Source organism: Pristiophorus japonicus, chromosome 14 (genome assembly GCF_044704955.1).
Source record: "Pristiophorus japonicus isolate sPriJap1 chromosome 14, sPriJap1.hap1, whole genome shotgun sequence".
Taxonomy (NCBI): Eukaryota; Metazoa; Chordata; class Chondrichthyes; family Pristiophoridae; genus Pristiophorus; species Pristiophorus japonicus.
Window position 1 is genome coordinate 71,371,235 of NC_091990.1, and position 22,315 is coordinate 71,393,549.

A 22,315-nucleotide genomic window follows, 5' to 3' on the forward strand; every position below is an offset into this window, starting at 1 on the left:
GCATGGTAGGGCACCTCAGTCCTGTAGAATGCTTATCTTGTGCCATGTGGTAACTCCAGGACGTTACCAGTGTTCTGGACAACCACGTGTGCAGGAAATGTTGTCAGCTGGAGGAGTTCAAGCTGGCATCACTGCACAGGTTTTAGAGCTTGAGAAGCAGCTGGCATCACTGCAGTGCATCATTGAGGCTAAGAGTCATGTGGATAGCACATTTCAAGAGGAGGTCACCCCACAGCACAAGAGTGCCCAGGCAGAGAGGCAATGGGTAACCATCAGACAGACAAGGAAGACCAAGAAGATAGTGCAGGAGTCCCCAGAGTGCATCTCGCTCGCTAACTGGTATTGAATATTGGTGAGGGCAAGGATTCCTCTGGGGAGTACAGTCAGAGCCAAGTCCACAGCACCACGGGTGGCTCAGCTGTACGGAGGTGGGGGAAGAGAAGGAGAGGGGAGAGGAGGATCAGGAAAGCAATAGCGATAGGGGATTCAATAGTTAGGGGGACAGACAGGAATTTCTGTGGCCGCAGATGTGATTCCAGGCCGGTATATTGCCTTCCATCAAGGATGTCAGAGTGGCTGCAGAACATCAGGAGGGGTGGGAAGGGGGAAAACAGAGAGAAGGCAAAGAGCCAGAGGTCGTGGTCCACATTGGTATCAACAACAGTCAAGAAAGAGGGATGAGCTCCTGCAGGCAGATTTTAGGGAGCTAGGAGAGAGATTAAAAAGCAGGACCTCAAAAGATAGTATTCTCTGGATTACTCCCGGTGCCACGAGCTAGTGAGTATAGAAATAGAAGGATAGAGCAGATGAATACGTGGCTGGAGAGATGGTGCAGGAGGGAGGGCTTTAGATTCATAGGATGGTGGGATCTGTACAGGCCGCATCTCAACAGAGCCGGGACCAGTATCCTCGCGGGGGATTTGTAAGTGCTGTTGGGGAGGGTTTAAACTAATTTGGCAGGGGGATGGGCACCAGGATGTAGCATTAGAAAGGCAAAACAAGGTGCACAAAGGATTGGGAGAGAGAGAGAGCACTAGAGTAAGCAATAGTGTGGTATTAGGTGGGGTCAGACAGAGAGAATACAAGGTCGAAGTTAGGTTTACAGTAAATAAGGTCGGTGATCTACAGCTGCAAATAGTCACATGGGAATATGATGTCACGGATCCAAGGTGTTCAGGAAAGGTAGGAAAGGAAAGGAGTTGGGGTGTGAGTGTAGTGATAATGGGGGACTTCAATTATCTTAAAGATTGGGATAGCAATAGTGTAAAGGGCAGAGAGGGGAAAGAATTTCTGAAATGTGTTCAAGTAAATGTTATTGATCAGTTTGTTTCTGGCCCAAACAGGAAGGAGGCATTGCTGGATCTGGTTCTGAGGAATGAGGTGGGTCATATGGAGCAAGTGTCAGTAGGGGAATATTTAGGGAACAGTGATCATAGTATCACAAGGTTTAGATTAACTATGGAAAAGGACAGGAAGCAATCTAGAATTAAAATACTTAATTGGAGGAAGGCCAATTTTAGTGGGTTGAGAATAGATCTGGCGCAGTTATATTGAAATCAAAGATTGGCAGGCAAAACGGTCATCATCATCATAGGCAGTCCCTCGGAAGCGAGGAGGACCTGCTTCCAGTCCCAAAGTGAGTTCTTTGGTGGCTGAACAGTCCGATACGAGAGCCACAGATTCTGTCACAGGTGGGACAGATATTCGTCGAGGGAAGGGGTGAGTGGGGCTGGTTTGCCGCGCGCTCCTTCCGCTGCCTGCGCCTGACCTCTTCATGCTCCTTGCGTTGAGACTCGAAGAGCTCAACGCCCTCCCGGATGGACTTTCTCCACCTCGGGCGGTCTGTGGCCAGGGTCTCCCAGGTGTCAGTGGTGATGTCACATTTTACCAGAGAGGCTTTGAGGGTGTCCTTATAACATTTCCGCTGTCCTCCTGTGGCTCGTTTACCATGAAGGAGCTCTGCATAGAGCATTTGCTTAGGGAGTCTCTTATCTGGCATGCGTACAGTGACCTGCCCAGCGAAGCTGATCGAGTGTGGTCAGTGTTTCAATACTGGGGATGTTAGCCTGGTCGAGGACACTGATGTTGGTGCGCCTGTCCTCCCAGGGGATTTGCAGGATCTTGCGGAGACATCGTTGGTGATGTATCTCCAGCGACTTGAGGTGCCTTCTGTACATCGTCCATGCCTCAGATCCATACAGGAGAGCAATATTACTACAGCCCTGTAGACCACAAGTTTGGTGGTAGATTTGAGGGCCTGGTCTTCAACCACTCTTTTCCGCAGGCGGCCGAAGGCTGCACTGGCGCACTGGAGGCGATGCTGAATCTCCGCATCAATGTCTGCCTTTGTTGATAAGAGGCTCCTGAGATATGGGAAATGGTCTACGTTGTTCAGGGCCGTACCGTGGATCTTGATGATTGGAGGGCAGTGCTGTGGGGCGATGACAGGCTGGTGAAGGACCTTTGTCTTACGGATGTTAAGCGTAAGGCCCATGCTTTCATATGCCTCAGTGAATACATTGACGATATCCTGGAGTTCAGTCTCTGAATGTGCACAGACGCAGGCATCGTCCGCATACTACAGCTCAATGACAGAGGTTGGGGTGATCTTGGACCTGGCCTGGAGGCGGCGTAGGTTAAACAGCTTCCCACTGGTTCTGTAGTTTAATTCCACTCCAGCGGGGAGCATGTTGATTGTGAGGTGGAGCATGGCAGCGAGGAAGATTGAGAAGAGGGTTGGAGCGATAACGCAGCCCTGTTTGACCCCGGTCCGGACCGTGGATTGGGTCTATAATGGATCCATTGGTAAGGTCTCGGTCTGCATGTCATCGTGAAGCAGGCGAAAGACATCGACAAACATTTGGGAGGTCCGGGGCGGGAGGTGAGCGGAGGCCGGGTCGCCGGGGGGGGGGCAGGGGGAAGCAGAGGTCGAGTCGGGTCCAGTCAGGTGGGAGGAGCCTTATTCACACAGCTCCAGTGAGGCCATTCGGCCAGGGCTAGGGGCTGCGTGCTTCGGGCCCCTCCCACCGTTTTGGGCGCATGTGCAGAGGTCCCGGCACTGTTTTCAGCGCAGGGACCTGGCCCCGCCCCCTACAGCTCATGCTGCACCGCGCCCAGCTCCAGAGGGCCTGCAGGGAGCCGGAGAATAGGTACGTTTTTTTAGGCGCACTTTGTGGCGCGAAAAATGGGCGTCCAGGTCCAGGCTGCGCCGTTTTAGGCGTGGCCCGAAACTTGGGCCCTATGATTCTAATTCCTGTTTGTACGACTGTTCTGCTCCACAGCACTACTGGTGACCAATGGTGTATAAAAAGTCCTGCAAACTGGACATGGGCTCCAATGTCCCCAAGAGCAGTGTGCTCACCTGACCAATTGTTGCTGCTTCCACTCCTCAATCCGTTTGTGTGCCAAAATGCCTCTCTGCTCATCTTCGCTGGAGCTGGAGTGTTCATCCTCGTCCAACTCCCGCTGAATACTCTGCCACTTTTTCACCAGTGATGGCATCTTTGTTTTACTCTTCTTATTCTGAAAGAGGAGGAGTGTTTAGGAGATAAGGCACCCTGAACACAGAACCCCATCCCCAAACACAGCCATATGATGGAGCTAGCCCTGATCAGAGCCAAAAGTGTGTGCCAGACTACACAGCAGAGCTTCACACCATCAGCACCCAGTGCTACAAGGCTACTCACTGAAAATGGTATCCATTACCAGGGGTATGTCAATTCATTTAAATAATACGACAGGCAAGGATGTGAACAAGATTGGCCTAGAAAATGAGAGATAGTTGGAGGGGTGAAAGGGAAAAGACTACATCACAATCTAACTCACTGAGCTCACCAAACCATACTCTAAATACTTGAAAAATGGTCAACATAGGACTGCTGGTAGTACAGACTATAGGCATACCTCCCCTCACGAGAATCGTCTAACACATTGGTACTACGCTAGACAGGAAAAACAATGGCTGAGGATCAGTACTAACAGTTATTATACCCACTGGGGAGGACTGTGGGTAGGAATCAGTAATAGTTACTCCACTGGTACGGATTCCTTCCCTCTAAGTGACGCTGAGGCCAACTGCATCACCTACTGTTGCATCAGCTTAAGTCAGTGAGGTGCAGAGCCTGGGACCATTCTGATTCTTTTTTTAAACTCAGTGGATAAACAGACAGGCATTAGGGGACGACAGCAGTTTTGCCATTAGATATTTTGACTTTAGTTAAATGACAGCATTTCCATTCCTCTTGGCAGGGAGTCTGGTTATCCTAGGATCCAGTGCGGTGGTTCAGATACAGACACATACAGCGAGCCACACTCTACCTTGTCTTTCTTCACTTTCCTGTTCTTCTCCGCTGCTTGGGCCGCCGAGCCAGTTGGCGGTACCTCCGGTATATTAGGGGGCGGCGGGTTTGGTTGGGCGACTGGCACTTGGTGTTGTGGGATAGCATATGGTGCCTGCACGGTGTTGGCCAGCGTGGGCAGCAGAGGGGGTATCGGTGCGGGCACAGTCTGGTGTATGGGAGGAACGGGTATCATCGTGGCCAGCATCTGGGGACCTGCAGCTCGACAAACAGGGGAAGGAGCATTCAGTCAGCCTCGCTCACTATAGGTCAAAGGTCACCGCGAACACCCAGAGAAAAGCACACATGGTTACAGAGTGCCACCCAAAGTTGGATTAAATTACAACTCCATGCTTATACAGAGGGCACCCATCACATGAAGAAATGCCTCCTGTGTGGGTGAAACAGACCACACGCACAAAACATTGAGGAGTTCCCGTTCTTATTGCACACACCAATTAAACAGATACACAAGCGAGTTCAAATGCCATAAAGCACACCTCCCGCAGACAATCCCCGGGCCCTTGGGGAGACCTACGGAACATCTGCAACACAACTGAGGGGGCAGGAAAGGGTGAAAAGGGAGGATGGGGAGTGAGGGACGGGGAGGGCAAAGGGAGGGAGGGAGGACGCGGGAGGGAGGAAAGACGAGGGGGCCAGACCGGCAGAGAGACACACACCCACACAGACGCCTAGCAGATTAGAAGCCAGAGCCCTGCCAGCCCTCTTCTCAGCCTCAGGTCCTGCCAGTGTACAAAGTACGACATCCCAAAGCACTATACGGCCTGTAAATAAATGTAGAGAGCAGTTATTGTTGTAATGCCCCGCCCAGCACCACCGCCAGTGCCAGTGTTCAATACAGTGGCTCAGCACCACTGCAGTGCCCTATGTACCATAACCAATAAACACCAAATGCTTTTATGTACCCCTTTTACCTGGAATCATGGCTGACTGAGTGTAGAGGACAGGACTGCTCCCAATGGTGACAGTGCGTGGCATCGGAGCAGAAGTCAGCACTGCTGCCTTCCTCTTGCTGGCTTTGGCAGTCTGACCTGGGGCTGACGTGTTCAGAGGTGCGTTTGAAACAGAGTTACTCTGAAAGATAACCAGTTCTAGGTTAGTAGGCATTCTAGAAAGACCCCTCTGTCCAATTTACACACAATCATTACTGGGCGACAGCTGCTCTATGGGGCCCATCCACACGAATGATGTTCAACATACACAGAGAATTCCTAAACACTTTCCGAGGAAGTAACTGAACACCAGACTAAAACGTATGTTTCACACCCATGCTGTGCATACAACAGCTCCTTTCACCAGACAAGGTTATGAACAGGACAGTTCATGGCCCGTGCTGCATGTTCCTTGGCCTGTAATAGGTTACATCATCATAGGGGACTTTAATCTACATATAAGACTGGGCAAACCAAATTTGCAGTAATAGTGTAAAGGACAAATTCATGGAACGTATACAAGACAGTTTTCTCGATCAGTATGTTGAAGAACCAACTGGAGAACATGCTATTTTAGATCTAGTACTGTGCAATGAGAAAAGAGTAATTAATAAGCTTATAGGAAAGGGGCTTTAGGGAAGAGTGACCATAATGATAGAATTTTATGTTGAGTTTGAAAATGATTTAGTTGAATCTGAAACAAGGGTCTTAAATCTAAACGAAGCAAACTGCATAGGGATGAGGGACGAGTTGCCTAAGGTAGTTTAGAAACTACATTAAAAGGTATGACAGTACACAAGTAATAGGTAGCATTTAAAGAATTAATACATAATTTACTACAAATATGCATTCCTTTAAGGCTCAAAAAACCCACAGAAAAAGTGGTCCAACCATGGCTGAGAAGTTAAAAATAGTATTAGATCAAAGGAAGAGGCTTATAAATGTTGTCAAAAATAGTAAACCTAAGGATTGGGAGGATCAAGAAATTGATAATGGGAAAATAGAATGTGTGTAAACTAGCAAGAGACAGTAAAAACAGGCTGTAAAAGGTATGTAAAAAGGAAAAGATTAGCAAAAGTAAATGTGGGTCCCTTACAGGCTGAGACAGGAGAAATTATAATGGGAATAGAAAATGGCAGAGAAATTAAACAAATACTTTGTGTCTGTCTTCATGGAAGAAGACACTAAAAGCTGCCTGGAAATAGTGGAGAACCAAGGGTCTAGCGAGAATGAGGAACTGAAAGAAATTAGTATTAATAAAAAAATGGTGCTGAATTAATGGGACTGAAAGCCAATAAATCCCCTGGACCTGATGGCTTACATCCTAGGATTTTGAAAGAGGTGGCTATAGAGATAGTGGATGCATTGGTTGTCATCTTCCAAAATTCCACAGATTCTAGAACAGTTCCCGTGGATTGAAGGTAGCAAATGTAACCCTCCTATTTAAGAAAGGAGGGAAGAGAAAATGGCAGTTAGCCCGACATCAGGAGTAGCGAAAATGCTAGAATATATTAAGGACGTGGTAACAGGGTACTTTGACAATAATAAGATTGAGCCGAGTCAACACAGATTTATGAATGTTTGACAAATCTGTTAAGTGTTTTGAGGTTGTAACTAACAGAATAGATAAGGGGGAACCAGTGGATGTGGTTTATTTGGATTTTCAGAAGGCATTCGATAAGGTGCCACACAAGAGGTTATTAAACATAATTAGGGCTCATGGGATTGGGGGTAATATACTATAGCATGGATTGAGGATTGGTTAACGGACAGAAAACAGTAGAAATAAATGTGTCGTTTTCGGGTTGGCAACTAGTGGAATGCCGATCGGTGCTTGGGCCCCAGCTATTCACAGTCTATCTCAATGATTTGGATAGGGGGACCAAATGTAATATATCCAAGTTTGCTGATGATAAAGTTAGGTGGGAATGCAAGTTGTGAGGAGGATGTAAAGAGGCTTCAATGGTATATGGACAGGCTAAGTGAGTGGGCAAAAACATGGCAAATGGAATATAATGTGGAGAAATGTGAAGTTATCCACTTTGGTGGGAAAAATAGAAAAGCAGTGTATTTTTTAAAATGGTGAGAGATTGGGAAATGTTGGTGTTCAGAGGGACCTGGATGCCCTTGTACACCAATCACAAAGTTAAAATGCAGGTACAGCAAGCAATTAAGAAAGCAAATTTTATGTTGGCCTTTATTACAAGAGGATTTGAGTATAAGAGTAAAGATGTCTTACTGCAATTATATAGGGTCCTGGTGAGACCACACCTGGAGTACTGCGTACAGTTTTGGTCTCCTTACCCAAGGAAGGATATACTTGCCATTGAGAGAGTGCAACAAAGGTTCACCAGACTGATTCCTGGGATGGGGGATTGTCCTACGAGGAGAGATTGAGTAGACTCGGCCTTTATTCTTGCGTTTAGAAGAATGAGAGGTGATCTCATTGAAATATGCAAAACTGTTACAGGGCTTGACAGGGTAGATGCAGGGAGGATGTTTCCTCTGGCTGGGGAGCCTAGAACCAGGGGTCGGCCATTTAGGACTAAGATGATGAGAAACTTCTTCACCAGTGGGTGATGAATCTTTGGAATTGTCTACCCCAGAGGGCTGTGGGGGCTCAGTCGTTGAGTATATTCAAGACAGAGATCGATAGATTTTTGGATATTAAGGGAATCAAGGAATATGAGGCCAGTGCAGGCAAGTGGAGTTGCGGTAGATCAGCCATAATCTCATTGAATGGCGGAGCAGGCTCAAGGGGCCAAATGGCCTACTCCTGCTATTTCCTATGTTCTTGTGTGTAAAACAGCACACAGTTTGTGATGTGCTACACGACCCTACTCAGGCCATCTCAGTAGTATTTGGTAATGTACTGCATGTGATCCAATTGCAGCACCTTATTCACCCGACCAATGGAGATTAGCCAACTCACCACAGAACAGGGAACAGATTTCAGAGCTGACCCAGCCTCTTCAGAAACTACCCATACCAAGTTGGAAAGCCAACTGATGCCTAGCTTTGAAATCAGGAACTGTGATCAGTCAGTAACAAAATGCTGTACAAGGCTATAATCCATTCTCTGGTGCCCGTCTAAAGAGCTCATGGCTATAGTATCCATCAGCTATTCACTGTCATGACCAGCTAGGCCTTGGTAGAGAGGCGAGGCTTTCTTTTTTTTTATAAGACTAACCACCACTACAATCTCACCTTCTTTACTGCTGGAGGCTGGACTGATGTAACTGGGATGATGGTGAGAAGGGCTCTTTCCAAACAATCCTCTTCAGTTCCTGGCGCTGGTGGCTCCTTGGTTTCCACTTCCATCTCCACTTCCTGTATGTCTCCGTCATCGCTTGGAGGGGGAGGAGGTGGGGGCGGGGGAGGAGGGGAGGACGGTGGGGGTGGGGGTGGGGGAGGAAGGTCCAGTGGAAGGGGGGGTTGAGGGGGAAGAGGGGGCGGGGGAGGCTGGGCACTGTTTCCTGCAGAAGCAACGTTGATTGGCTGAGGAACAGAAGTCTGGCTAGCACACAGCTCCAGATGCATGGGACCTGATTGTAAGCAGAACATGCAGAGTAAGATTACACAGAGTGAAGTGAAATGAAATGAAAGTGTGTGTGTGTGTGTGTACAATAAGAGTTACTGCCACACTCAAACACTGCAATCCGACAGCGGAGTGTCCACAGCAGGAATGACAACAAAGCCCAAACCTTTGTTCAGCAAGTGTTCAGAGATACGTTCTGCAAGTTCCCGAGAAGCAACACAAAGACCACTGTGTCCCCTTTGGGGTACCAAGTCTGCTTAATCTAGTCTCCCCGTCCTCTGCAGTGGTTCCTGCCTGAACATCCCACAGCCCTGTGTACTGAATTCAGCATGTTACTGTAATCCCTCAAACACCATCGCTTTCCCACTGCCACACATCGCCCAACACAATGACCCGGGCACTGCGTCAGCAACTTGACTTCATTCGGGGAAGCGGGAGACAGCAGCGTTCTCTCATTTATTGGTAAAATTCAGGCCGAGTTCCCATCTTGTGCATGCCATACAAGTTTTCAGGGTCCTGTGCAAAGCAGCACACGATGGGTCAGACCTTAGAGACTGAGCGAGCGACAATGCGACAGTCTACTGCAGAAACAGTCCCTTTACCCAACCCCCGCGAGGCCACTGAAACAGAGCTGAAGGAAAACGGCTCTTGCATTTGGCTGTGTAACAGTCCCTGCACTGGAGAGTAATGGCCTGGGAAGCGGCTTTTGATGTTGAGAGGCCGAATAAATGCAGAGATTTGCAGAGAAAAACTCAAGATTGTCACTACTGGAGGGGCATTTGCAACAGTCGTGTTCTGGGACTAGCTACGCGTTATCCGGATGGTAGCTAGGTGGGTTTGAGAGTGTTTTGGAGTTTAAAAAAAAAAGTCTTATGCAGCGCATTAAGCTGTTCAACATCTTGCATTTATACTGAGCCTTTCTCAGTAAAAACACCCCAAGGCACTTCCACGGGTGTGTATTCAGGCAAAAGCTGACACCAAGCCAAAGTAGACACAAGGACAGGTCAAAGCGTGTCTTCAGCAGTGTCTTAAAGGAGAAGTCTGAATTTTCTTGCTCCTGCCAGAAGCTCTCCTAGTCCAAACTACCTGCATCTAAACAGCACCCATCCAAGAAATTTAGCTGGCTCTTTAATCAGATGAACCTAGACCTGGGGCTAAAGCCACACCCCTCCCAACCGACACCACGCCAAGCGATTCCTTCTAAACCAGCTGATCACTGTTGACACACCGAGTCCTGAGTCCGATACTGAAGAACATCAGCCTGGGGTAAGCTGTGATCCACCGCCAACTCCACAGGAGTAGGAACAAATAGGTGACTGAGGCCAAGAGGCTTGAACGGAATGTTGCTCACCCACCTCCCACTAAGGACAGGGCCAGACATGGACAGCAGCAAAACCCCTCACCTGCGGGATCACTCGGGGCACCCGCGATGTCTTTCACCGGCGCACTGGCGGAGAACACGCTCTTGCCAACATTCAGCCTTGAGGCGCACTCGGCTGCTTCCTCCTCCTCGTCCACATCCGGGAACTCCCACTGCGACTGGCCCGTCTGATCATTGAGATAGAAATAGCGCCGGTGCTCCCTACGGCGTGACAGAAAGGACACACTTAGTACGGGGGGGGTGTGGCAGCAGGTGGACCCTGCCAGAGGTGAAAAAAAAAAAACAGGCTTTTTTTGCCGACAGGAGGTTTGGCACCTCCTGCTCCTAGGAGTCTAGGAAAGCAGAGGTCAAACAGAAAACCTCACAATTGAATTTTGGTTTGATTTTTTGTTGTTTGTTTAGTTTTATATATCGTGCCATTTAAAAACAAAAGTGTTACAAATTTCGGCCCAATTATCATCGTTTTCGGTGGGTGAAAACGGCTGCCTGATAACAACGGTGGCACTGAGCAGGGAATCTGACAGGGTAACTCAGACATCCCTTTTCATCTAGAAGCAAACAAGGAAGGAATTAGTGCAAAATTCTTCAAGCTGAGAAATAAAACAGTAATTTTTAAAAAAATATAAAAACACATTTACATATTTTACAGATGCAGTAAACTGTAATAAAAGAGAAAAGAAAAGAATTCTGACCTGTGCTTCCGGCAATAACCTTCGTCTTCCCTCGCAGCAGCTGCAGGAGGCACCTTCCCTCTTTCTCTCGTGTGGTCGGCTCAGGAATTCCATCCCAGAAATTTCCAGCAAAGCGCAGACATTTCTTGCATGCGCACTCTCTCTCTCTCTTTCCCGCCCCTTCCCCCTTTTATCGTTACTCCCTTACTCAACACAATTATATGAGCAGTCTATCTGTTCAACTCCAACACTCAAACCTCAGCATGAGAAATTGCCAAATTTTGTGGGTTAACATTTTAGGCTGGTCCAATGATTTCTGGTTTTGCTTTTGGGATTTGCACACATGCGGGAGGAGTAGTACCAAATTAGCAGTTTAGTGAGCTGGCGGTCTGCAACTACTGTTGCCACGTCGTCATGTGGAGATGGGGAGGGGGGGGGGGGGGGATGTCATAGTTCAGTTGTCACGTGTCAAAGGTGAAAGGTGAAAAAGTAGAAGAGTGCGTACCTGTCCCAATGGCAGGACCAGCCTTTTGGGGATGCATTAGATTCATAGTGTTTAATCTGTAAATCAGCCTCCTGCAGTTTGCGTTTGAGGTATTGGCCATTCAGTGCTCCTTCTCGCCAGTCTGATATTCGAGTCTGAAATCCAAGAGAGATGTGATTAAAGGATGCCACTAAACTGACCAGAACACCTAGAGTCAACAAGTTGAAGTAAAGGAAAAAAGATCACAGCCAAAACCACACACCTTTCGGTAAACCTCACTCTTTGTGTAGAGGTGCTTGATCAGCCCGGAGGCATGCCACTGACTCAACTTTCACACTGCTCTGAGGCCGTGGAGTGTCAGCAATCCCACTGGCAGATGGAACAAGGGCACAGGGGTCCTGATGGGTCCTCCAGCAGGTAGGGGGCAGGTAGGCCCAACATCCGACATGGAGAAGGGGGTGCAGACAGGTATGATCACAGTCCAACACTGGGTGGGCTGGCAGACGAAAGGGTGCAGGGGGCAGCACTGTTCTCTAAGGTGCCTGCACTAATCCCCGAAGTCCCGTAAAGTTCAATTGAAATGCAGCGCACCGAGCTGGATAGTAGTTGGGGCGGGAGAGAGGGGCACATGGCGGGAGAGAGGGGCACACGGGCGGAGAATCCAGATGCGTGTAGTCCATTCCTCGGGACTGAGCAATAGACACTTTGGAACACCACATGAAGGGGCAGCACGTGTACAATGGCCGCTGGTGGGAGGCGAAAGGACACAAGTTTTAGGCCCCCGGTGAAACAAAAATCAGAATTTTTAAAATTTCTGAAAATTGTTTAAAACCGGAATAATATATTGGAAAGTGATGTTAAATGCCCAGTTAAATTTTGCCAGGTGTTGTCCCCTTTATGAAATAGTCTACTAGGTAATTTAAATCATGTTATGAGGAGGGGGGAAATAATTTGTGCTTCTGTTTGTTTGTACCAGAGAGTCTGAGAGAGATGAAGGGAACTGCAGCAGAAAGAGGAAACAATGGAGTGAGGATTCTGGTGTTAATGCATTATGCAGCAGTTCTTTTATATCTGTAATTTCTGACAAGTAATTGTGTACATGACGAATGAAAAGCTTTTAATTAATTCTACTGTAAACAAACTTGTGGAATGGGCATGTAAATGACAAACAAATTTCAATATAGATAAGTGAGGGCTGGTGAATTTTGGTTGGAGGAATAAGGAGGCGGTAGAGATGCAAAGGATTCTCGGTATAGATTCATAAATCATTAAAAGTCACAATGCAGGTTTAAAAAAAAAGCCATAAAAGTGAAAATAAAGCACTGGGGTTCATTTCTAGAGGAAGGAAATTCAAAAGCAGAGAAGCTATGTTAAACGTGTAAAAAAAAACCTTGTCTGATTGTCTATGATTTGAGACGCTGCAACATGGCTGTCGTTGGTGTAAAAGTTGATGTAAAATTGCTCACGGACAAAAAGGACACGCTCAAAGGAGCTCGTGGCCCGCTCAGTACAAAAATACATTTGAGGGAACATTGGTGGGTAGGCCCATCATCCAACATGGGGGTAGGCCCATCATCTGATATAGCAGCAGGGGTACAGGGCCCCAGTTAGCCCTGCTGGCAGACACAGCAATAAGGATAGAGGCGGCTCGGGGTGGCGACAGTGCAGACGGCAACGTGGATAGGAAAAGAAGCTCATTTAAAAACTACATTTGTCCATCATAGCGTTTCACCTTCAAGCTTAAACACAAAGCTCTCTCTCCCACCCCGTAACCACCACTTCAGACTTAGCATGGAATGAAATGAGTCAGTCTCAAACCTCGATCTGGAGCAGCAGGAAGTGGAAGTTGGAAATAGACTGTCTGCTAATTCCCAGGAATTCCAGTTTACTGGAGAGAGTGTTTGCCAGTTCAGCAATCTGAAACTGATAGAAGATCTGGAGTCAGTATCAATGTTCACATGACTGCACCCCCTCCCTCCCCCCTCCAGACCATCCCACCTTCAGTTCACCACGGTCATCCTTTTCTTCTGGAGGATGTTTCGGTGCCACCGTTTGCTTTTCTGCAGACCCTTCAAGATCCATGTCATTTTCCTCGGGATCAATGATTGGCTTTTCAGGAGCTGCAAAGAAAAATAATTTACAAAAGGGTGAAATTATCCAAACTTTTGTTGGGTGAGGTAGAATAGGAAAATAGACAAGCAGGTGACTGAAATGATACTACAGCCAGCTATGGCATTAAGTCACACATGACACTCAACATTTACTTTCAACACCAAGGCGTCCTGGCTCAAAATGCAACAATTTCCCTCTATTTAACATGTAAACCTTAGTTGTCAAAATAATTTACTACATTGTGGATCCTGTGCAATTCCCTGCTGGCTGCAGGAGCAGAGTGAAGCAAGGTGGGGTGATTTCAGCTTCGTCCTAATGGGCAGGGTGAAAATGCCTTTTACTTGGTACAAATAGCCAGTCTCACTCATGACGGCATCAAAAGCTGGTGTGAAGAATATAAATCTGGCACTACAGCATCCGACATCTTTACTTCATATCTAAAATAAAGACCTGTATTTATATAGCACCTTTCACATCCACTGGACATCTCAAACACTTTACAGCCAATGAAGTACTTTTGGAATGTAGTCACTGTTGTAAAAACTGGACTCACCCTGGGAGTGTTTGATGGGACAGTGCAGATGGAGCTTTACTCTCTTTCTAACCTGTGCTGTACCTGTCCTGGGAACGTGTGATGGGGCAGTGTAGAGGGAGCTTCACATGTTGTGAACACAATGTGTTTTCTTCACTACGAACTATTTAGCCTCTCCGAACATGCACATTATGGATTCGGAAGTGTAGTGGTTCCAGTACTGGACGAGCAATTCCGGAGTCATGAGGTGTGTAATTGACCATAAAAGCTGCCGGACAATCACAAAAGTGAGCTGGTTCACTAATGTCCGTACTTGCCATGGCTAGCCAGTCCAATCTTAATCCCTCTGCTGAGGCTCAAGACAACACGCAAATAAATGTACAAACAAACAATGGACCACCATCTTCTCAGGGCAACGAGGGAGGGATACGAATGTGGCCTTGCCAGCGCCGCACACATCCCGGATGCCAAAAAAATTGATAGTCTGGAGAGGGACAAGGCCCTTGAAGATGTAGCTTCGCCAATCACTTACCAGTTTCAGCACAGTGCGCTCCTTCTGGGGCGGCGTCACGCTCCAGGTTATCGGAAGCACGGCTGGCAGATTCGGGGCTAAAGGTGCGAGCCAGGACCTGCCATTTCCCTTTCCTGTGGATGTGCTTGCTGCTCTCAGATACCTGACCCTCTGGCACTAAAGTCTGGCTGCAATCGGAGCGTGGACTAGACCCGGCCAAGCTGGCATCGCCCTCCTCCAGCGCACGCAGCTCTGCCTGTGAACACACGGACCGAGTCAGCACCTGAACACAAAGTGACGTGGATATAAACAGCAGATAAAACAGTGCTACACAGCAGAGTGCTACAGCCTATTTATTCAGGTGTAGTTATCAAAGTGAAGGATCTTCTTTGGTGTCACTTCCCACCCCAGGCATTCTGGTCTTGGTGTGAACACCAGTTCAGAGTAGCTTTATGCTGGAGCCCCATCAGCACAAGTGCAATTTTGCCCGCGGAGCGCGGTCTACCGACACACCAAATAAATACCAACGCAGCACAACGGCGCATTTGGTCCCTCTCAGCCGCTCATTACCCGTGATCGCAGCGACCAGCTTATTGCACTCATCGTATTGATCAAATAATCCTGGTCCCCCCAAAATTAATATAGTTAGCGGATTCATTGTGGCATTGCTCATTATAACTCGGTGACACTGCGTCCGTCAAGGAGTGTGGTGCCATGATGCACAATGTATTCTTCTGCTGTTACTGCAGAGGATAATTTGTTGTTAAGTAAGCACAGCCTCAGATTATCATGGAATTGTTTTGAGGGGGAACTGCTCAAATTAGAAATGCAAGTTAATGCTGCTGATAAGCACTCAGTCTCTCTTTTTCTACAGATAGTTTTGCATCGATGAAGTGTGATGGTCACAATGTTTATCACTTGGGAAACATCACTTGAGAGCACTGCACTAGTTTAAGGAGAGAATCCTTTCTCGGTTATAATCTCACCTTCTTTCTCTCTAGCACCAGCTCCAACTCCCGCGTATACTCCTCCTCTTCTTCTTTCTCCACCCCCTCCTCTTCCTCGTCCTCCACGCTCTCCTGGGAAAGGGTCAAACTCTGGCGATCCTCTTGTGGTGCTTCCTCCACATGCACAGTGCTGCTGTTCCCGCCGTCGTCCTCTTCATTCACCACCTCCTGTTCTTCCTGGCCAATCAGCTTCTTCCGCCACTTCTCCTCGGCTTTCTTCACGTCCTCGGGGATGAGCGGAGCCAGCAGAGACGCAGCGACGCCCGAACTTTCCTCCTTCTCGCAGGCCAGTGCAAACACACTCTCGTTCACTTCCTTCGGGGGAGAAGAAAAGAGCAGGTTAGAGAGAAGCGACACCCACAGGAGCCGACACGGCTGCGAATCAAAGTTACCTGATCAGTGGCCCCCATTGAAATAAATGCAGGCTTCCGCACAAGAATTTTATTTTTGTTGCCCCATTGCCCGACAGAAAAGCAACAGGTATCACCTTATTTCACCCCTACCTTCATCTTCAAGTTTCTGCCGTCTGGCTTTGCCACAGTTTGGTCAAGGTGATAGACGTCCGTGTGCTGATAGCTACTCTCCACCTCGCCAGCGGACAGGGGCACGGAGCTGAAAGACAACACACAGTAACATGCTTCTCCTCCCAATGCTGCTCAAATACTCCGCGGCAACACACATTCCCAAAACTGAACGGCCTACCCCACCCACCCCCCCAAATCAGCCGTGTGTTTCGACAGGACAGTTGAAGGGACCTTGGATTGTTTCCTATGCATGGTGTAGGTAAACCCTCTCAGCTCAGGTTCCAGGTTTCAAGCATGGAAGTTATATTATTTAAAGTTCTGGTTAGACCTCATCTGGAGTACTGCACTCAAGGAAGAATACCCCTTCGAGGGGGTGCATCACAGATTCACCAGAATGATACCAGGGCTGAAAGGGATAATTATGAGGGCAGCAGATAGAATAGACTAGGCTTGCACACCGTTGATTGTAAAAGGTTAAGGGGTGATCTAATGGAGGTGTTTAAGACGATCAAAGGAATTGATAGGCTAGAGAGAGAAAAACTGTTCCTTCTAGTGGGGGAATCCAGAACAACCTTGAGCAGGAGGTGGTCATACAACCCATCGAGCCTGCGCCACCATTCAATACCATAGCTGAACTTCTGCATCAACTCCACTTTCCCACCCTGTCCCATATCCCTGAATTCCCTTAGTGCCCAAAAATCTATCAATCTCAGTCTTGAATATACTAATTGACTGAGCATCCACAGCCCTCCGAGGTAGAGAATTCCAAACATTCACCACCGAGTGAAGAAATCTCTTTTCATTTCAGTCCTAAATGGCCAACCCCTCCAGAAAATATAGCCCATTCTTCTACTCAAACTCTCTTCTCTTCATAGGACAGTCCTCTTACCCCAAAAATCAATCTAGTGAACCCCTTGAAGGCAAGTATATCCTTCCTTGGGTAAGGAGACCTAAACTCTACACAGTATTCCAGGTGTGGTCTTGCTCTTATACTCGAGCTCTCTTACAATAAAGACTGAAATACTATTTGCCTTCCTAATTATTTGTTATAAGTGATTGTTAACTTTGCGATTAGTGTTCAAGGACACCAAATCCCTCTGAATACCAACATTTACTAGTCTCCTCCCCTTTTAAAAAAATATTCTGCTTTTCCATTCTTCCTACCAAAGTGGATAATTTCACACCACACTCCATCTGCCACCTTCTTGCCCAATCACTTAACCAGTCTATCCCTTTGCAGTCTGTGTCCTCCTCACAGCTTACTTTCCCACCTAGTTTTATATTGTCAGCAAACTTGGATATTTTACACTCTGTTCCCTCATCGTCGATATAGATTGTAAACCGATGAGGCACAAGCACGGACCCTTGCGGCACTCTGCTAGTTACAGCCTGCCAAACCGAAAATGGCCCCTTTAGTCCTACTTTCTATCCACTAACCAATCCTCAATCCATGCTAACACATTACCCCTAATCCCATGAACCTGAATCTTGTGCAACAACCTCTTATGTGGCACCTTATCGAATGAGCATATCTGTATATTCCTTCTCCCAGCCTGGGGGGGGGGGGGAGGCTACAATTGGTACTGAGCCCCACACCGAGCAGGAAGTGCACCCGGTCTGTGCTGAGTGAGCTGATCCCAGTGGTGGGTAGGTGGGGCAGTTGGGGCAGTTGGCCTCGATTGCCTGTGGATTGTAGAGAAATCAATCAGGGTCCTTCTCTGACAACAGGGACAATGGACTGACTTGAGATGGTAATGGCACAGGTTAGGAAACAAAAGATGCGTCTCGATAGGGTGTGAATGCCTGAATAATTACCAGCTGCCGTAGGAAACAGAAAAATAAAAAGGGGAGGGGTTTGTAAAATAAAAAGGGAGGTAAGGGAACAAAATCTGGGCAGAGGTTATGATGTGAAATTGTTGAACTCTAAGTCCCGATCACTGTCTGGTGCCCTCCTGCTGGAGGAGTACGTGTCGCTTCAGGACAAGATGGGGCCCTCGATTGAGTAGACCAGGCCCATACTCATTGGAGTTTAGAAGAATGAGAGGTGATTTCACTGAAAAATATATTCTGACAGGGCTTGATAGGGTAGATGCAGGGAGGATGTTTCCCCTTGTTGGGGAGTCAGGGGTCCAGGGGTCACAGTCTCAGAATAAGGGGTTGGCCATTTAGGACTGAGATGAGGAGAAACTTCTTCACTCAGAGGGTGGTGAATCTTTGGAATTCTCTGCCCTAGATGGCCGTGGAGGCTCAGTCTTTGAGTATATTCCATAAAAAAAGACTTACATTTATATAGCGCCTTTCACGACCACCAGGCATCTCAAAGCGCTTTACAGCCAATGAAATACTTTTGGCGTGTAGTCACTGTTGTAATGTGGGAAACGTGGCAACCAATTTGTGCTCAGCAAGCTCCCACAGACAGCAATGTGATAATGACCAGATCATGTGTTTTTATTATGTTGATTGAGGAATAAATATTGGGCCCAGGACACTGCGGATAACTCCCAAATAGTGCAATGGGATCTTTTACATCCACCCGAGAGCTCAGGGGCAGCACAGGCCAGCCCACACTGTGATATGTGTGCGCACTAGGTCCGTGCAGCGGAGCTGGTCTCCAGTCGTCCTGGGTAATCCTTGCCACTGGACCCAGACCTAGCTCTGTCAAGCCCGTGTGGTGGCTGGTGTGCAACGGCCACCACACGTTAAAAAAATCCACGCACAGGCATCTTCCACCCTTCAGGATGTAGTTTGGGATCTGGAATATTAGGTCCTTCATTGAAACACCTATGAACTCATCCTTTTTTTGGCGTGGAAGCAAGTCATCCTCGCTTCGAGGGACTGCCTCTGATGATGATTCCCTTCTCCCTCATGTACTTATCTAGCTCCCCCTTAAATGTAGCTCTGCTATTCGCCTCAAATACTAGCAAGGTCCACATTTTAATCACTCTCTGGGTAAAGTTTCTCCTGAATTCTTTATTGGATTTGTTAATGACTCTCATATTTATGGTCCCTAGTTTTGGTCTTCCCCACAAGTGGAAACATCTTCTCTACATCAACCCAATCGAACCAGTCATAATTTTAAAGACCTCTGTCAGATCACCCCTCAGTCTTCTCTTCTGTTACCACAGGTGATAGATATATATTACTAGGTGTATGTTACATTGCATCACTGTTTTGAGACCCCTCTCCTTGCTATCCATTACTCTTGCACAGTGCATACATAGAATGGCTAATCTTAGATTACTGTGTAAAATTGGACAAGATCTTTCTACACACTCAGGATCAGTGTTTAAAAGAAAAATCAGTACATTACATTGAATCGTGAGCCGCTTACTTTTAATAGAAAGTGGAAAATATGAATGATAAATTGTGCAGGAAATATAAACCCGTGTCACTGGAATACCAGGGTCAAATGTGTCAACGTTGATGGAGCAAGTTGAAGAATTGTCCTGTAATGTCCTAGTTCTAGTACTCTGAATGCCTCTATTAACCTGCTAACCTAAGAGTATCCTTGACACTGCTCCCCGTTACATCAGCACTTAAGATAGGATGTGCTCCATGCAGGAGATCCCGAGCCATCTTCAAACCAGTGCCAGATTTAACAGGCTAATTATGAGCACTGGTACTCCAGTCTCAAGCTCCTCGAACCCCCAAGTTTCTCCCCCATTTTCTACCTCATACTATCGCCATCCATCCATCCACCTACCCCGATTTGACACTGGAGTTAAGGGGGGGGAAAAGAGAGAGAAAGAGATGGAATGATCCACTTCGGTGTTAAATGGAGCCAAACCAATTCCCAGACTGGGTGACTCCAACATTGTACCAAAATTATAAATTGCCCAAAAATTGTGTGTATAATGTCAGAACGTCAATCCGTTACCTTTTGCATGCTCTCAACAGTAAATAGGTACAGGAATAGACACAGGTAGGTCAAAGATCACCACTTGCACTACCCAGCGACGAGCCACTGGCCAGATCATCCCCTGCTCCTGTAAATCCAAGTGTCACACCAGAGGAGACAGCCCTTCACTTTTCACACTTTACTGGGGTTGGACGGTTTGTTTGGTTACTGTGTAAATTCAGCACTAGATTTCAGAGACTTCTAGCACATATAGCTGAGCTGAGGCAGCGCAGCCCCTGCCCGGCCCAGATACCTCGCTCCTCTTGTACGCACTCACATACTTGACTCCCTCTGTCCTTTAGTTTCAATGGCCTCAACTTGGGCAATGGGTTTTGCCACTGCTGGGTCTTCTCTATTAATACAGGTTTAAACTTTCTCTTATGGAAGATACAGACGGATGTAAACAACAACTGTCAAGTGTACATTTCCATGCACTCGACACAACTGAAATATTGGATTCTGACCAAGGCCACGCGCATTACAAACACAGCATGTGCCCAATTACTGCATGGGCTCAAACACTAGAGTTACCCTCCTGCAGCTTAGGAGTTAACTCTCATGCAATTTCTGCAGTTTGCCACACCCTGCAGGGACAAACCAGTATCAAGATAATATTCCTAAATACTCTGGTGTGCAACCAGGCTCTGTCTCCCTTGATCAATCTCACCAGGGTGGGTGCAGTTTGGGGGGGGGGGGGGGGGGGCGGCGAGGAAACTGAATTTACAGCAAATGCCAATTTTCAAGTTTTTCTTTTATTAAAAAAAAAATGAAGGCAATTTTATATAATGCAAACCAACCAGCAATGAAAAACCACCCGCTTGTGTTGACAAATATCACTGCACAAGACACAGCACCGGAATGCGTATTAAAGGGTGCGCCAAGTGAGTGTGTGTGTGTGTGTGTCGACCTGCTGTGGTTGAGCACTCACCTGTCCTGGTAATGCAGGCCTTGGAGCTGAGCGGCCAGGTACTGGGGCAGCTCCCACGTCACTTCATTGGTTTGAACGCTCCAGTAATAGTAGCAGCCGGTGTTCTCGTCCCACACCTCCTGCCAGTCGCCCATGTCCACGTTAACTGTACAGCGAGCGACAAGGACCGCGTTAGTTACTCGCGCATACATGGCAAGCACAAAGCCCACCCACCCCCAGCACACATGGTCCTCCAGCAGGGAGGGTAAGCTGGTCTGACTCATGGGTAGGGAATTGGTCAGGAGGTAGGAGGCAGTAGGGAAAATAGGCATGTACTCCAATTGGCAGATGATTAGTGGTGTCCCCAGAAATCTGTACCGCAATACAGCTTTTCACGATGTTTATCAAGGACTTAGATGAAAGGATAGAGAGCTGTGCATCCAAGTTTACTGACAATCAAGTTAGGTGGTACAGTAAATAGTCTAGATGGGAGCAGAAAGTTGCAACGGGTTATTGACAGTTAAAAACTGCAGCTGATGCAGAGTTTAATGTGGGGAAAGGTAAAGACATCCACTCTGGACCCACAAAAGATAAATCAGAGTATTTCCTAAATGGTGAGAAGCTCGGAACTGTGGATGAGCAGAGATTTAGGGGTCCAAGTACAGAAATCACTAAAAACTAGTGGACAGGTACAAATAACGGAAGGGCTACTGGAATATTGGCCTGTATCTCAGGTTGGAATACAAAGCTGTGGAAGTTATATTACAGTTGTACAGAGCTCTGTTGCTACTCCAGATGTGTACACCGCACCTCAGGAGGGATATACTGGCCTTGGAGGGCCAGTATAGATTCACCAGAATGATTCCGGGCTAAAAGGATTAAATTATGAGGACAAGTTGCATCGACTAGGCTTGTATTCCCTCAAGTATAGAAGATTAAGGGGTAATCTAATGAAGTTTATGATTAAAGGATTTGATAAGGTAGATAGAAAGAAGCTACTTCCTCTGGTGAGAGTACAGAACAAAGGGCCATAACCTTAAAATTAGAGCTAGGATTTTCAAGGGTGATGCCAGGAAGCATTTCACACACAGGGTCGAGGAAATCTGGAACTCTCTCCCTCGAAAAGCTGTTTGAGGTTGGGGGTCAATTGAAATTTAAAATCGGAAATTGATAACTTTTATTGGCAAGGGCATCCCAGGGTTACAGAACCAAGGTGGGTAGTTGGAATAGAGATACAGATTAGCCATAATCTAATTGAATGGCAGAACTGGCTCAAGGGGCTGAATGGTCCACACTCCTGTTCCTATGGTTTTCCCCTCCTCTCCCAAAGGAGCTGCTTCTTAATGGGACCCTATAGCCCTCTGAGTTTTTCATCCAATAGTGTGCATTCATTATGAGAGTCTCGACTGAGTGTTGGAGGCTGTCCACCCATGTTGGGCATCGTGGCCAAGTCCAACGCC

The 22,315-nt window shown here is 47.3% G+C and overlaps 1 protein-coding gene across 3 annotated transcripts in view; it reads right to left on the bottom strand.

Annotated features, from left to right (window-relative positions):
- Window positions 1–22,315, bottom strand: part of fnbp4 (formin binding protein 4) — a 44,748-nt gene that overhangs the window by 3,559 nt on the left and 18,874 nt on the right. For 2 of the 3 annotated variants that reach the window (XM_070899291.1, XM_070899293.1), the window contains 12 exons: window positions 20,877–21,021; window positions 16,030–16,138; window positions 15,506–15,841; window positions 14,541–14,802; window positions 13,363–13,484; window positions 13,183–13,287; window positions 11,386–11,519; window positions 10,232–10,410; window positions 8,498–8,835; window positions 5,273–5,432; window positions 4,318–4,553; window positions 3,362–3,522 (listed from right to left, as the gene is read on the bottom strand). In XM_070899291.1, the coding sequence (XP_070755392.1) occupies window positions 3,362–3,522; window positions 4,318–4,553; window positions 5,273–5,432; window positions 8,498–8,835; window positions 10,232–10,410; window positions 11,386–11,519; window positions 13,183–13,287; window positions 13,363–13,484; window positions 14,541–14,802; window positions 15,506–15,841; window positions 16,030–16,138; window positions 20,877–21,021 (2,287 nt within the window). The remainder of the gene's footprint in view (window positions 1–3,361; window positions 3,523–4,317; window positions 4,554–5,272; window positions 5,433–8,497; window positions 8,836–10,231; window positions 10,411–11,385; window positions 11,520–13,182; window positions 13,288–13,362; window positions 13,485–14,540; window positions 14,803–15,505; window positions 15,842–16,029; window positions 16,139–20,876; window positions 21,022–22,315) is intronic. The other variant, XM_070899292.1, reaches the window with a different exon arrangement.